At 42.9% G+C, this 17,221-nt stretch overlaps 1 protein-coding gene across 8 annotated transcripts in view; it reads right to left on the bottom strand.

Moving 5' to 3' along the window:
* Positions 1 to 17,221, bottom strand: part of LOC129178466 (A disintegrin and metalloproteinase with thrombospondin motifs 7) — a 79,680-nt gene that overhangs the window by 13,024 nt on the left and 49,435 nt on the right. For 3 of the 8 annotated variants that reach the window (XM_054770734.1, XM_054770738.1, XM_054770735.1), the window contains 6 exons: positions 16,023 to 16,236; positions 11,942 to 13,576; positions 10,809 to 10,961; positions 10,139 to 10,312; positions 8,998 to 9,144; positions 1,206 to 1,368 (listed from right to left, as the gene is read on the bottom strand). In XM_054770734.1, coding sequence (XP_054626709.1) covers positions 1,206 to 1,368; positions 8,998 to 9,144; positions 10,139 to 10,312; positions 10,809 to 10,961; positions 11,942 to 13,576; positions 16,023 to 16,236 — 2,486 coding nt within the window. Of the gene's footprint in view, positions 1 to 1,205; positions 1,369 to 8,997; positions 9,170 to 10,138; positions 10,313 to 10,808; positions 10,962 to 11,941; positions 13,577 to 16,022; positions 16,237 to 17,221 lie in introns of those variants that run through there. The other 5 variants (XM_054770741.1, XM_054770736.1, XM_054770740.1 and 2 more) reach the window with 5 other exon arrangements.

Raw genomic sequence — 17,221 nt, 5'->3', positions numbered from 1 at the left:
GAATGTTATTATTGTGTTATTGTTGTGAACATGTCACTTCATTGTTGCATGTGTGTGAATCTGGTTCCTGAAAAATGTTCTGGTCGTGACGTCAGAGCCAAAGACAGCGTCGTGTCAGAAAACTCGCGTCAAAATTACCACTTCATTCATTCCTATTTCATAGTTCTTTATTTATCTATGACAGCAGTATGTCAAAAATGTTTTTTGAAGTGAGTACTTTCATTTTGTTATTGTTTTTTTTTTCAAACTTTTTTGGTGTTATGAGCACTTTAAAGTTTCACCTTTTACAACAGGTAATATACCATAAAATGTGAAGTTTAGGTGTAAATTATTAGTAGTAGTTAACAGAAGTACATTATTACTCTCATACCCTCTTCCACATCCTGTTTCCAATTTTCAGAACAGGCACTAAGTAGCAGAGGTGTGAACTCCAGTCATGTGACTTGGATTAAATTTTGATGACTTCAGACTCGATTTAACGGTATCATCATAGACATGACTTGGACTTTAATCTGGTGACTTGAAAATCAGTGAGGGTGTTGAGTAAAATCCAGCAAGACAACAAATTTTCCCTCAGAATTTGCCTGATTTAATACATTATTAACGTCCAATCAGGGTTAAGAACAAACAGGGGTGTAGATTACGTTTCTGTGAGAGTCAGACAGCTGGAGAGTGGCGGTGATAAACACTGGGATGTGTCAACATGCTACCCTGGAGAATTTAATCTGCATTTACAAATTACCAGGTCATAAACAAAAAATGAATTGATTTGTTGTGTGCAGAACCTGCAGTACCAGAATGACAGCTGGAGAAGCAACAATTTCAATTTCCTTTGTTTGGAACATTAAGTTGCACAAAGAACGGTAAGTTGGGCTGATAACTGCCTTGGCTAATTCAATTCTTGAATTCAGTAGTGTTTTCTCACCTCGATAAACCACAATGGAGCCAAAGAAAGTTGCAAGTGCCAGCGTTTTGACAAAGAAAAGCAGGGATCTACTGTATTATCATATATTAAAGTAATTTGCTTTGTCACCTTGAACACACAGCTAAAATGTTGATGTTTTGTTCATATATCTTAGCATATATCAACCTACAGTGGATTGGTTTTCACGTCTTTAATGCACAAAATATATTTATGTGGCCCATTTTTCTGTTATTGGAAAAACATTTGGGCACCCCTGATGTAATGCATGTTATTTACTCACCAGAGGGGGCGCTCTGGCACTCATCTAAGTTACACTTCTGCGTGCTGTCCGGTTGCGGCTGGTGGTCACACTGAGCTTGATCCACTTCTTGTTCTTTCTCAGCCTTTGTGTTCACACACTTGATGAGTCGCCGCTGTACTCCACTGCCACATGTAACTGAGCACTGAAATAACAATTGAAATAATTAAACGGAATTGCATAAACTCACATCAAGTTTACAAAAAATGCTCCTTATCGATTTACAAATAACATTGTGACATGAAGTCTTCACACATCCAGGTCCGCTTTGTTTGATTCTCATGCTGGTTGCTGTTTGGTTTGATATCAAATATAGAAGATACATAAGAGTTTTGCCTGTACTTATCTGGGTTCTCTCTAGTCTAAAACCATAGATGTTATGTTCATCGAATGGCTAGTCCTCAGCTTCTATAGGGCTGACTAGAGAACTAGGTGACTACAGGGATTTACAGTATTTATTTCATCCCTACAGGGCTGTAACAATGTTAAAAAACATATTTAGAAGGTCGTACACGGGTTTTCTATGCTCTAACTACAAAAATATTTTATTTATAAATAAAGAATCCCACTTTTTGGAAATTCACTTATCATGGTTGGGTCCGTAACCAATTAACCGCGATTAATGACGGCTTACTATTTATTATTTGGCAAATGACAGTTAAAATTTCACATGCCATTAATTAGGGGTGTCACAGGACACGGTTCACGGGACGGGATGATACACAAGATTGGGTCTACAAGAACGAGATGAGACAAGATTTTAACATTACTATTAAGAAAAGTACAACAACAAAAAAAGTCAGACAGTATACTGTATTGCAATCTACTAATTTTATTTCTACTATGTTACCACTTCATTTTCAGTTATTCTGTGGTTACTTTATTTATTATCATCCCAGACCCAAGTTTTTTTCTTGCGACACCCCTACCATTTATGTGTACATGTGATTTTTGTGAATACGTCACATCAATATTGATCACGTTTTTGCTAATTCCCTCTAAGACTCTCAGCGGTTGTTTTACCCCCACTGATGTGATTTGGTAGTAAGACGACTATGTGTGAAAAGGCTTTTGTGTGTGCCCTGGTATAAGTAGGACCCATGTGGCGTACAGAAGATTGGGAGATGAGTCATGATGGTCGGTGTGAGTCATGTCACATAATGAGGCATGGATGAATGCTGCATCTGTACCAATGAACATTAACCACATCGACTGGAAGTTTTCATCTGAAGGGCCTCAAAATGCTAACAACTGTTCAGTAATATGTTTTACACTTTTTGCATCCATGTGAGTCTTGTTCTCATCAATGCAAATCATTGGCATTCTATCAAGTGGATGGTACATCTAAGATTACCACTGCAGCAACATGTCATTATTAGGGTAATACTAACCTGTTTAAGGTCAGCTCATGTTCCCTATCGGTGGGAAATTGCAGAATCAATGATTTGGAACAGTATACGCATGAACAACGTGATTGTGACTGGGCTCCACATAATGCGCAGGCCAGCACAGCTCATAACAGAGGAGGGTAACAAGATGATGTTGCTTCAACAGAGCAACAGGCGGCCAAACTTTTTGCAATCAAAGAGGGTGGATGCAGATGTCATCAACATCAGTACATCAGTACATGCATTCCAATGTCTGGCAGGAACAACACCACTACACCTGATATCAGAATACATTTATGTAGTTCAAGCCATAAGGCCCAGACATAAGCAAGTAGTGGACTTTCTGGTCTCTCAACCAAAATGGTTTTCCTCCAAGGTGCTGGTGTACAGACCCAATTTCCTATCATTCTGCTCCCACGTGCCTGTCAACATTTGCATGGGAAAATAAGGACAATTCTGGATGGTTTCCCACCAGGGGTGCTGGTGAAAAGACCTGACGCAAATGTCAACATCGATACATACATTCCAATGTCTGGCAGGTGTAACACCTGACATCATCATAAAATTCATCAAGAAAAAAAAAAACAAGGTGGTATTACTGAATCAGAGAAGAAAGCTGAAAGGAACAAACGTCTATGTCAACGAGCATCTGACATCGCTAAGAAAGCAGTCGACTTAAAGGAAAACTGCACTCTTTAAAAATTGTTTGCCTATCATCCATAATCTTTACGTGAAACATGAACACGTCTTTTTCTTTTCTGTGCGTTCTAAAAAGAGAAAAACAGCTCGCACGTGGGGGCCAACAATGCACGTAATGTGGGACACACCTATTTCGACTATAAATCCCTAAAAAAAAAAAAACTCCCAAAAAACGCTAATAATGTTCTATCACTGATAGAACTGAGCTGTATATAAACCAAGATACAGCAACGATGTTACTGTAACAGCTAACACAAAGAACTATTTTTCTGGCCTAGTGACGCAGCGCCTCACGCCACTACTGAGAGGTAACAGGCCTACTCCAAAAAAATGCGATAGGACACCAATCTGTACTAACTTGGAAACAAGAACAAGCATATGAACACCAAGATAAGACAACCAAATTATCTCTTAAGTATTATTCCATGTTTTGTTTATACACGGTTAGATGGACTGTGTTGTGATATCATGTGCTATGTGCTCCATGTATCACAATCAATATCATGGTCTGTGGACAGTTGTCTGTCTCATGTAGCTGGCTTGGGGCATCTTTTCCAGTTGATTTTGGGTAGGGCTAACAATTAGCGCTAACAATTCTTTGTTCGTTGTGATGCAATCTCTTGGAGCAGTGTCCTCCTCGCCATACACACAAAGCCTTTCCATCCATGGAAACACAGTACGCCACTCAGTGCAGCAGAAACAATTTCGATCAGCATGGCTTGGCAAGCTCCACATTTACACCACCAAGTCATGCCGGTCCTGACTCTGTCACCCCCGTCTTGCGGGCTCAGCTTCTAAAACCTATAGCTCATCCTCTGTATATTCAGGCTCAAAAAGATAAGATTCTGGTTCCCCATTTGTCCAAAAATACAGTAGTTGTTGGCAACGGCGGCTCTCGCAAAGTATGCCATGATTAGTAGTAGCAAACAAACACACGCTTTCTATGCTGATGTTTTTGATGGAAGTCGCGTTAGTTCCTATCTTTGGGATATATGAAACCAATGCGCCCAGGAAAGAAGTTCTGGTAATGTTTAAAATGATCAACATACTGAAAGTATTAAATTCTATCATGAATGTACCTGTTTTCTGCATGATCACAGCATGTATATTGAACCATAAAACCTTGTTGGAGGTTTTTTTATGGCTTTATAGTCGAAATAGGTGTGTCCCATTATGTGCATTGTTAGCTCCCACATGCTAACTGTTTTTCTCTCTTTCGAACGCACAGAAAAGACAAAAATGTGTGTGTTCATGTTTCATGTAGGATTGTGGATGATGTGCAAAGTACAAAAAGTGCAGTTTTCCTGAAAGAGTGAAAAAAAGGTTCTCCACCCATTCAGTGTAGGAGCGGTCAGGTTTTTGGCTTCTTTGTCCCTCTCCCCACTCCGTTTGAAACCCTTTCCTAAGTTTAGAATAAGTAAATTGGAGAGGCTAACTAGTTAGCTTCACTGATCTGTACTAATAAATCTGGATAGACCATACGTCGCACGTGCCCGTGCAAGCCGCTGAAGCCACAGAGAGGCCATTTTACCACTCACATCTCGTACGTAGCAGACTACATTGGCACAGCGTACATAGTGTACAAAGCAGATGAAGAGGCTGGCAGAACATCTATATTTTACATTAAAAAGTGGGGAGATTCTCCCATTCCTTCAAGTAACGCAACCTTCATCCCTTAAAAACGATTTGATACGTTATTCTCTATTTTTGGCTATATTAAATGTACTTTTTCCCCTTCCAATTCTCATTGCCTTTGGGACAAAATTCTACTGTGCACCCTGGCTCAGCACTCCCCTATAGCAATGCATAGTTTTACTCCTCTAGAAAGAGATTTAAATTTTAACTGCATATCCTGTCACGTCTTGTTCTTGGCATAGTGGCGATGACCCCAGTATGCAGAAAGCAGGCACTCGTGCAGGAAAAACTTATCTTTAATGATGGCTGCAGCGCAGCGGCAGGAACTCGATAAAGACGCTTTGCAGTAGCGTGTCAGGTTTACACAGACACCGACACCAAGGAACGAAGGAACGAAGGAACGAAATGAACGAAATGCAACAACACAGAAGGATCCACGCACCTGAACTAAATAGGAACTCAAATTAGCAACAGGTGCAAGACATAAAGAAGAAAGCAAAGCAGGCGGACACAAACCAGGCAAAACAGGAAGTACTACCAAAATAAGAGCATAGAACAGGAACTAAGGCATAAAAGTGTAAACACACTAAACTGTCACGCAGGCTAACACATAGATCGTGACAGTACCCCCTCCTCAAGGACGGATCCTAGACGTCCGAAAAGTCCAGAGTCACAACAAAAGAAAAAAGGAGGGATGGGTGGTGGGAGGACCGGTGGTGGGTCAGCGGCACGACCCCTCCGGCGGACGGCCAGGATGGTGAGCCTGGCAGAGGAGTTGGGACCCATCCGGTGGTCGGCTGGAACGGCAGGTCCGGCGGAGTGAGTGGCGGAACCTCTCCGGAGGACGGCCAGGATGGTGAGCCTGGCAAAGGAGCTGGCAGGAGAGCTGAGCAGTGGCAGGGACTTCAGCAGAGGACAACTGGCACGTGGGAGATGCCAGAATAGGAACGAGAGTTGGGGCACGGTGGCGTGTTGGAGACGCCAGGACAGGAACTCCAGGCGAAGCCGGCTGACGTGTGGGAAACGCCCGGACAGGAACTGAAGGCGGAACATATGCAGGAGTCTCGTCCTCTGGAACTGAAGAAGGAGGAATCGGCGAAGCGGGCTGCTGTTCCTGGCTTGCTGCCACGAGCCCTGCAGCTTGACTTCCAGGTAGAGGACTAAGCAGTGTGTCTTGGCTTGCGGACGGAGGAGCAGCTAGCTGTGCGTCCTGGCTTGCGGACGGAGGAGCAGCTAGCTGTGCGTCCTGGCTTGCGGACGGAGGAGCAGCTAGCTGTGCGTCCTGGCTTGCGGACGGAGGAGCAGCTAGCTGTGCGTCCTGGCTTGCGGACGGAGGAGCAGCTAGCTGTGCGTCCTGGCTTGCGGACGGAGGAGCAGCTAGCTGTGCGTCCTGGCTTGCGGACGGAGGAGCAGCTAGCTGTGCGTCCTGGCTTGCGGACGGAGGAGCAGCTAGCTGTGCGTCCTGGCTTGCCGACGGAGGGGCTAGCTGTGCGTCTAACTCACAGCTGCTAGTACTAGCCCCCCCTTCCGAAGGCGGATCCCAGACGCCGTTCACTGCCATCGGCGGAACCAGGGAAGGGAGGAGGGGGGCTTGGAGGTGGGTCAGGAGTTCCACCTGCTCTGACCTCCCGAACGGAACTGCAGGTGGCCTCAGACGTGGTCTTGGAATGGGCTTGAAATGCCGCGGGGTGGGCACGGGGGGGTTATGAGGTTTGAGGCAGCCAGGTGTGGCTTCTGGGGGAGTCTGTGACCTCAAGCAACTCGGCACGGACACCGGGAGGGACTGAAGCTTGAAGCTGTGTGGTGTGGGCTCCAGCGGCGTCTGTGACTTCACACCGCGTGGAGTGGGCACAGGGTGAGTCTGACACTCTTTGAGCCGAGGTGCAGGGGTGGGAGGAGAACTGACCTCTTGACGTTGCCTGGGAAGCAACTTGGAAACAACGGAGGGCAGTTGGAGCTCGGCGCTTCGGGACGCGGGAATCTGAGGGAGACTGACCTCCTCTTGGCGTTGCGTGGGAAGCGGAGAAACGGAGGAGGGGGGCAGCCAGAGCTCGTCGTGCTGACGCTGAGCGGGAACCGTAATGGGCTGAGCAATCAGCCGGCACTCAGAAACATTGCAAGGAGGGAATTGCACCTCTGCTTGGCGTGGTGAGGAGGAGTTGCGTGGCTTCACCCTTTTACGCCGTGAACCTCTCGCTGGAGCCGGTCCACACATGCCTTGGCGTCGCGGATGGTCAGATGTGTCTTTGGCGGGTCCCGGGTAAACCCACGCCATAGGAATAAGCGTGCCGTCCGGTCCCCACACCATGTCCTCCAGCTCCTCTGGAGAGAACTTTGTGCACTCCTCTTCCATAGCCTTTAGGATCTGCCAGGTCCAGAAATCGCTCTCTGCGAGGTCATCTTCTTCTGGTTGTTGCATTCTGTCACGTCTTGTTCTTGGCATAGTGGCGATGACCCCAGTATGCAGAAAGCAGGCACTCGTGCAGGAAAAACTTATCTTTAATGATGGCTGCAGCGCAGCGGCAGGAACTCGATAAAGACGCTTTGCAGTAGCGTGTCAGGTTTACACAGACACCGACACCAAGGAACGAACGAACGAAGGAACGAAATGAACGAAATGCAACAACACAGAAGGATCCACGCACCTGAACTAAATAGGAACTCAAATTAGCAACAGGTGCAAGACATAAAGAAGAAAGCAAAGCAGGCGGACACAAACCAGGCAAAACAGGAAGTACTACCAAAATAAGAGCATAGAACAGGAACTAAGGCATAAAAGTGTAAACACACTAAACTGTCACGCAGGCTAACACATAGATCGTGACATATCCATCCCTTTTTTCCACTAAAATCCATGGTCATGATCCTTTACTTTTTTTTTCTTACTTTCATACGATGTACTGTGCTCTCGTCTGTACAAAATATGAATCATAAAAGAGAGTGACTTTGGACAAGTTTAAAAAATCATTTAACATTTGCTGATTTTTTTTGCTGATTTTTTTTGTTTGTGTTATGAAATACAAATAACCTCTTTTCTGATATAGAAATATATTTTAACAAAAAACACAGGAATAATATGTAATATAATATGTAATAATATATAAACATTGTCAAAAAACCCCCACATTTTTTTATATTTGCAAGTGCAAATGATTTAGTAGTCTAGTCGCGCTTGTTTGTTTACTTATCCCCCACGGCCCCCTATGTAAAGCCGTTATGACTCAGGTATGGTATGATCGACAGAATTTTAAAAAATGATCATACCCGAGTCCTTATGACTAAGCTCAAGCACACCTGTTGAGGGAGGTTAGTCTGAAGATTAACCTTGCATTTAGTGTGAGTGGGTAACAAACTAACAACAGACTTAACAACTCACAAGTTCTCACATAAGTTATTGTCTGAGAAGTGTTTCTTGTGAGTGGTAATATGGCGGCCGCGTGGCTTCACAAGTTGACCAATGGTGTATCCAGACTTATTAGTACAGATCAGTGGTTAGCTTGGTAGCATGCTATGCTAGTGGTGGTGGTCTCTTATGTCCCTGCAGTGATCCCATAGCCTGTGCAATGTAGTGTAAACAAAGAGTAATATTGTAATGGTGACTATAGATGTGTTACTTCATCTTTACAGGGTTCTAATAATGTTAAAAAATGTATTCAGAAAGTCATAAACAGGTTCTCTGCGCTCTGACTACCAAAATATGCCATTTATTAATATTGAATCCCACTTTGCGGAAGTTCACTTATCACAGTCGCGTCTTGAACCAATTAACCACGATTAACGAAGGACGACTGTATATACTCTGTGTACTTTCATTCTGGGCTCTTTCCTCGATCTTCCTCATTGATGAAAAGAGTCCAGCGCTGTGACCAAACATATGGCTCTTATATTTTAATACAATTTGAAAAGCTTTTAAATTGTGCAATTATTGACTACTTCTCCGATAGCAACGTGGTCCAAAGAACCAGGAAGAAAGTCTGAACAAAAGAAATAGCCATTACAATACCATACCATATACTGTATGTTCTTTCTCCATATTTCGTATGCACAGGTACCTGTCCCCAAGATCCTGTGAGCCACTGAGCACAAGGTTGAGTGTTACAGCGCCGGATGTTGCTGGGCTGAAGGTCAATGTCACATTGGCCCTCTTCTGGACAGGTGACAATACGCTGTTGCCCACCTCCTCCACAAACCTCTGAACACTGAGCACAACACAAAGCACAAACTCTTTTATATTATTAGTTAGGGGTGTCCAAGGATCTCACGAGATTAAAATGTGACAAGAATTGTCATTCGGTCGCGTGGGCACTAGACCTGGGATGATAATAAATTAATGAATTAAATCACACAATAAATTAAAATGAACTGGATAATTGTGCCGGCTTCAATGTATTGCCATGTGCATGCGTTTCTGTTTTCGCCGTCTCCCGCCTCCAAACAGGCAGGAAGAGGATTCTCTCTCTGCATTGGTTTCAGCACCTTGGCGCGTTTGTTCAATCGAAGAAAGTGAGTCCTCTTCTCAGTCATACAATCTCTTTGTATGGGTGGAGGCGGGACCGCTAGCGTACACACAGAGTGCGGAAGAGTGTAGCCTCATCTCGGGGAATGTAAGGTAACGTATCCATCCATCAATCCATCGATCCATTTTCTTATCCTCAATAGGGTCGCGGGGGTATGCTGGAGCCTATCCCAGCCAGCTTCGGGCGAGAGGCCGGGTACACCACCCTGGACTGGTAACATATAGCAAGGTAACGTAGTAGAATGTAGTAGTAGTAATATATTTTAAGACAAATAATAATAATTTGTCATTGTACAACCGCAACCGGATAGCACGCAGAAGTGTAAAAGTAATGTTAATATCGCGCCTCATCTCGTTCGCAATCGAGTGTATCATCTCGTCTCGTGAAGTGAGTGTTTTGTGACAACCCTAGTATATTTTGAAAAACCGCGACAGAGTGAAGCCGCACAATTCAAAGCGTGATGTGGCAAGGGACGACTGTACACCCACTTATGCCCATGTGGCCAGCGCCTCAACACCTCTGCAGACAGCAACCTAAACTCAGTATGTAAGTTTAATAATAAAACAAGGGCAATTTCTTCTGCAGACCACCCCTCTGTCTGTGCCAATAAATTAAATTGGGCATGAAATGCCTTTATTGTGGCCAGAATTTTTGTATGACTTCTTAAGATACTCACCTGCCCCCAGGATGAGGTGTACCAGTCGAGACATGGCTGAAGGTGACAGGGCGTTTGGCTTTGTGGCCTGATGGACATAGCCCGACAGTGGAAAGGTCGTAGCGGTCTTTGATCCCGCATGTCGAAACACTGGACATCCCGTGACTTCATACTAACTCCACAATTCTTGGAGCACTGCAAAATGACATGAAGCAGACATGCCATGCCATTGAAACACTTCTGTCTAACTAAATCTTTCTTCCAATAATATTTGAATAGCTTGTTGAATAGCTGACGGCTTGCAAACAAATTCAAGTCCCCTCTGGCCATGCCTGAAGCATTGTGTAGTTTTATTGAATACATAAATAATATCAGTCACACTATGAAAGGGTTGTTATTTCTTACTGTGATTCACTATAAAACCAAAGTATAACACACATTGACTTAGTCTGCGCTGGCACCGAGGGGAAAGTGAAATAATTACCACTGTGCACATTAATGTGCATAAAAAAGCTTTCATGTAATCCACTCAGTCATAAGGGAAATACGTGAGTCTGGACACTCGAGGCAAACTAACTAATGAATCAGGACTACCTTTCCAATAGCCACAAACTGTGTGGCTATTGAACACCACAAGTGAGCAGAATATTTTCTATGCCCAGAGGAGGAGGAAAGACAAGGTCCATCTCACCTTACTCCATTCCCCAATTTTCCACATGGAGCACGGTCTCAGGTAACAGCGCTGGGCAGGTGTGGGCCTCTTGGCTGGGTCACAATCGAACTCGGAGCCAGTACTGCAGGCCAAAGTCCTCCAGATGGCACCCAGACCACAGCTTGTGGAGCACTACCCAGAATTACAGTCACATTTCAACAAACAAAAGGTCATTCACCAGACGAGGAACTCGCTAAAAAGAGGCAGTGAAGAATTAATTAATGGGACACACCGATTCGGCCTATAAAGCCTTCTGAAAAAAACCTCCAAAAAGCGTCAACAATGCTCCATTTACATAATGTGACCCGCATATTAACCAACCTACAACAATATTGTTATTATTATTATTATTGTTATTAACATTGTTACGCCCAAGAACTATGTCACTGGTGTAGTGACACCTCGCCACACCAAACTGGCTAGCTACTATAGCCGCCAAGCAACTAGCTTCACCACACACTCGCTCATAACACCTCAGGCCACTAGGGAAAGGTAACGCTACATACATATTGGATCCGCCACCACTGCTGCTGTGTTTTTGTTTTTGATTTTGGAAAAGTTAACGCTAGGTGTAGCGTTCCTGTGTTTATGTGTGTTACGTGTGTTTATGTCTCACACAAGGATTGTGAATGATGGGCAAAATAAAAAAAAAAAGTGCAGTTTCCCTTTAAGTGGATTATGCTTAATCTTGGTGGCTCCTTCCGTTCTATACTCTGGTTCTGGATAGTAGTGATATGGTAGTAGTAATATCATGATATTTCTAGTAATATCAACAGGTAGAGTTGGTCAAAATCAATTTTGTTCCAGTCCTTCTTCCCTCCAGGTGTGCACAAACAGTCAAACAGTTAAATCAATCAATGTAATAAGTAGATATAAAAAACGTCATCGGTTATTGGTACCATATCGGTCTTGAGAAGCAGAAGGTCGGTATCGGTTTGAAAAAAAGATATCTCTCGTATATATGTTATCTATTGGTTACATACAATGTGGAAAGTGTTGAAAATGTGCGGTAACCAGAATCAGAATGGAAAAAACGACCATTAACGAGGAGACAGAGCTACGCTTTGTTCCACAGGGCAACAACAGAATGGAATGGATTCATGCACACTCACCGAGCTCCAGTTGCCAGTGACCCAGTAGGCTGTGACTTGTGTAGGGGTTGGCGTTTGTACTGATGTCAAAGGACGTGGCCAAAGATGCAGATGCTGGGTTGGCAAAATATTCTGTGTTTGTGTGGTAACAGCTTGAGTGGAATAAGTGTCAGGATCAGACCTCACCGTGGGGGGGACTACTACTTCACTGTAGTCAAAATCATATAAAAAAAATGATGCTGGGTCTGTTGTAGTCCTTTCAATAGATGCAGGTTTGGATGGTATCGGTTCCACTGTAGCTTGTTCATAATCATCTGGCGGGGGCTGAGAGTATCTTTCCCGGTCAGGAGGAGGTATGAATTGTGTTCCCGTAGACAATACGACATCATCAGGGACATTCTGGTTACTTGGCATTAATATATCTGGGGAAAGGAGAGGAGTCTGACTCTCAGAGGGAGGCAGTGAGGTCGTAATGAGGCCATGGTGAGACAGCCCTGAATCTGTACTGTGATGAGTGGGATCCAAATCTGCAAGTATAAGGGCAGGTGAAAAAACTATTGATTCATTGGTAATTTGTGAAGTAGATATTTCAAATGTATTTGCTTCCATTTGGAGTGCATGCTTGTTCATTTTTATTTGACCTCCGTCAGTCCCTGGCATGGAAGGGCTCTTTAAAACCTGAGGAGGAGAAAAATGTGTTGCGGTGTAAGAATTCTGCAATAGTAAGTCATCCTCCTCTTGGGTGCTCGCTGTCAGTGTTACCGTGTGACGATTCTCATCTTGAAGTATAGAAGTTGACGCAGCGTGTGTTGGAGTCACTGTGGATATTTCTGTGTGATTCTCCTCCGCACTGGAATCATGGTTCTTTTTTGCCTGTTCCCTATCTTGCCTCATATTCTCAGTCTTTGTAGGATGCCTGGTAGTGACTTCCAGAGGGGGTCTTGTGCTAATATTTTCAGACCAGAGGAGATCATTGTATCGCTCTTTAAGCACTGATGAATGCTCTGTAGTAGACAAAGGTGGGGATCTAGTGGTGGATACAGGTAGAAAATAATCCCAAAAGAGGTCGTCATCAAAAGTTTCAGAATGGATTTCAGCTGGTTCTTCTGTGCCAGAGTTTCCATTGTCCTTCACATTGCCAGGATTGATAATGTGTGGTTCTGCAGGTTTTGAAGAATGACTGGTGTCCTTCCCACTGTGGGGTGGCTCTTCCTCTTGTGGAAAATCTATTTCCTGACTGTCTCTTGACTCTGTTCCATCACTCTCATCCGATAAGTCTTCATGGAAGTTGATGAAGTTGTAGTCATAATAAAAGTCATCCACTTTCAGGCTTTTCCCAAGAGAACCCTCATCACTTTCTATCCTATTGTGGTAATGAAAGTCTTCCAAAATGTTATTCAAGTCATCTGGATTTTTTGATTGGACTTTGGTTGGACTGTACTTAGGTATGGAGTTGATTTCATTGAATACTTCCTTGCTTGTCCAACCACTTCCAGACCAGTCAATTCCTCCGAAATTATCCACAACCTGTGGGCAGTCTTGAATGTTACAAGTACTGACAGACTGAGGTTTACTTTGCAGGTCACAGTCCACACCAGTGTTCCTGGAGCAAACAACATTACGACGACGTACTCCACTTCCACAGGTTAGTGAGCACTGTATGAAAGAGGCAATACAATCCATTTTAACGTCATTAAAGTCATATGAAGGGGAACAAAAATACAAAATTCAGGGTGTTCATGTACTTTGTGATTATTAAATAGATTATACAAGATGGAAATGTCACCCTTTTCCAATAGCACGCGGGGGAAATGTGTTACAATTTGATGAGACCAAGATTAAATGTTTTCTTTTCCTGAGCTGGCTTTAGTCAAGGTTTAAGGAAGTACGACTAGCTCCAAATACCAGACAATTCTGGCACTAAACCTGCAGGCATCTGCTAGAAAGCTGAAGAGATTGAACGTTTCAGGATGGTGACCCAAATAATACATCAAAATCAAGAATGGCTTCACCAGAAAGATTGTCAAGGACAATGGAATGGTCTCGCGGCCTAGCTGGACCCCAGAATCAAATTATCTGAAGAAAGCAAACACAATTGCAAACTTGTTTTGCTTGAACCAAGAAAAAACAAAACAGAATACTACAATAAATTCAAAATCTACTTTTGGTAATTACACAATAATACGGATGGTCCTTGAGTTGTGTAAGAGTTCCTTTCCTAGATTGTAGGGGTGTCACGAGGCAAGACGATGCATGAGATTGGGCCCACAAAACCCAGACGAGACGAGACGAGATTTTAACATTAATTTTACAAAAAGTACAATGAAAAAATATGACATGATAAACAGACATTTTTATTTAACCGAGTCACAAAACAATGCAGGTGCGTTTTGAAATGTTGATTGTCCCACAAATTAATGCTGAAATTATTGTCAACATTTTTTGAGACCAAATGAACCACTGTTATGATAATATACTGTATAATAATACTAATTATAAATAATAATAGTATTACACCTCAATGTTTTTCTCTTATCTACTTGTCTTTGCCTATTTACGTCAGGGCTATATTTTTCCGCTTTTGGAGGGTTTTTGTTTTTTATTTCTGCAATGAGCAACGTTCCACAGATGGCCCGTGCGCCATATTTTAATACTAATTAATACTAATTATAAATAATAATAGTATTACACCTCAATGTTTTTCTCTTATCTACTTGTCTTTGCCTATTTACATCAGGGCTATATTTTTCCGCTTTTGGAGGGTTTTTGTTTTTTATTTCTGCAATGAGCAACGTTCCACAGATGGCCCGTGCGCCATATTTTGGACACCATGCATGTTTTCCCAAGAAAGCGTGGTGCAGCGAAGCGACCGAGGATTGTGTCCAAGCTCTGCCTTCTTAGCTCTGTTGGTCAGGGGCTGGGTTGCATTGTGGAGGGTTTTTTACAGCTTCCAGACGTGCATTGCATGGCGTTACGGAGATGGAGCTCACTCCTGCTTGCCTGCTCGGCGGATTCTTTATTGATGGCTTGTATTTAACTACTGCATAAATGCGCACCCTTACTCGCTAAATATGCGACCATGTCGCAAAATTGTCAACACGGATCTCTTCTATGTATGAGGTGCGTTATGAAAAAAAACGGTGATCGTCGGTGCTTGAAAGTTGATATAACCGCTTGGTGATTAAGGGTGCGGACAAGGGAAAAAAGACTAGTGCTGTATTTTTTTTTTAAGTGCTCTGACCATTTTTTGTGAAGTTATATGCACAAATGGCAAAAATGGTTCTATCTCACAATGTTAAAGAATCCTTCAAATAATTCCTGGATCCAGATAGTTATTCGGATCACCCCCAAAATTTTATCAGTTCTTCCATATCCCATTTTTACTGAAAATTGAATCCAAATCCATAACTTTTGAAGTTATTTTGAACACAAACAAACAAGCAAACAGATAAACGCCAGCAAAAACATAACCTCTGCACTGAGCTTGCACTTTGCACTGCGCTTGGCGGATGTAATTACTACAGCTTCTGCTTGGACATCAACAAGCAGCAAGCAGCTGTTTAACTCTATTGGGAAAAAAAGCCATATCACGTGCTGACACTGTGAACACAGAGGTAGGTTGGATTGCAAGGTGTGAGAAAAGCTCTTAATGTGCGCTTCCGATAATGCCTTGCATATTACTATGTTATCATTCGTGGTGGCCGTGCCATACTTCACAGTCTGATTGGCTTCTGGCTGCCCTGATTTCTGTCTAAACGAGAAATCCCATCACGTTTTAACCTCGCAACACACCTACTAGATTGTGATATAAATTGAGTTTTGATCAGATCTTACATGCAGAGCTTACATGTAAATAAACTCGAAGTCACACACACACACACACACACACACACACACACACACACACACACAACACAAGCTGGACATATAGAATACCGCAATAAAAGCATAAACAACACCAGACCAGAATCTAAAGTTGGCAAGTGAATCTTTGCTTTGAAAAGAAGGCCAATAGTTTCAATAGTTTCATTCAAGCATGTGAACAATGAAAAGAAGGATAACAGTCTTTGAGTCATATTCAAATATTGTAGGCCAGACTAACCTTTGACCAACTGCCAGTAGTCCAGTCTGCCGGGCATGGGATGTGTGTGTTGCATGATGATACAGACTCAGGTTTTGGGATGTGTTCACATTCACTGTGCTGTAGGGCTTGCTGCTCCTCCACACTGATGGCTTGTATGCACAGCACTGTCCGCTTAGCCATGCCAGAGCTGCCACAGCTTGCTGAGCATTTGTGCCACTCCCCCACCCACCATCTGCACTCAGAAACACACTGAGTTGAACTGTATGCTTGGGAAGACACACGTTTAACCTTTTGTACCATAAATATTCAGTCAATAGGATTTTACTGTACACATGATTGAATCTGTGATTGATTGACATTCTAGCTGCAGTCTTTCTTGCCAATAGTGCTCAAAAATATCTCACAAATGTAATTCTGTGGTGGGAAACACAACATAAAAACATTAATATTCAACATTATGTACATTACAGTACACTCCTGATCAAAATTGTAAGAGAAGTTTTCATTCATTTAAATTTTACATTGTTAGATCTTAAAGGGAAAGTGCACTTTAAAAAAAAAAAAAAAACTTTGCCCATCATCCACAAACCTTATGTGAGACGTAAACATACTTTTCTGTACATTCTAAAAGATATAAAAACAGCTACAAAGAGGCAGCTAATTAATGCGGGACACACCTATTCCGCCTAAAAAGCCCACTATTAAAAACACCTCCAAAAACCCCCAACAAGGTTTCATGGTTTTATTCCCATGCTGTGAGCATGTAGTAACAGACACATTCATGGTAACATGTAATACTTACAGTACTTTGGTCACTTTTAAGCATTAGCGGAGCTTCCTTCCTGGGTGCATTGATTTCATATAGCAACATAGAAACGAACGCTACACCTAGTATTAACTTTTCCAAACTCAAAAACACAGCAGCAGTGGCGGCATCTCCCATAGCGCTATCGTTCGGTAGTGGCCTGAGGCATTGGGAGAGAGTGTGTGGTGAAGCTAGTTGCTAGCTGGCTAGCAGCTAGTTGGTGTGGTGTGGTGAGATGTCACTACACCAGTAACGTAGTTCTTGGGCGTAAAAATGTTAATAATAACAACCATGGTGCTTGGTTTATATGCTGGTCACATTATGTAAATGGAGCCTTGTTGGTGCTTTTTGGAGTTTTTGTCCCATTACGTACATTCTTAGCTGCCTCTTTTTAGCTGTTTTTATATCTTCA

Source organism: Dunckerocampus dactyliophorus, chromosome 3 (assembly GCF_027744805.1).
Source record: "Dunckerocampus dactyliophorus isolate RoL2022-P2 chromosome 3, RoL_Ddac_1.1, whole genome shotgun sequence".
In the NCBI taxonomy this organism is placed as follows: Eukaryota; Metazoa; Chordata; class Actinopteri; order Syngnathiformes; family Syngnathidae; genus Dunckerocampus; species Dunckerocampus dactyliophorus.
The sequence above is the reverse complement of the archived record's forward strand: the minus strand, read 5'-3'. Positions and strand labels throughout refer to the sequence as shown.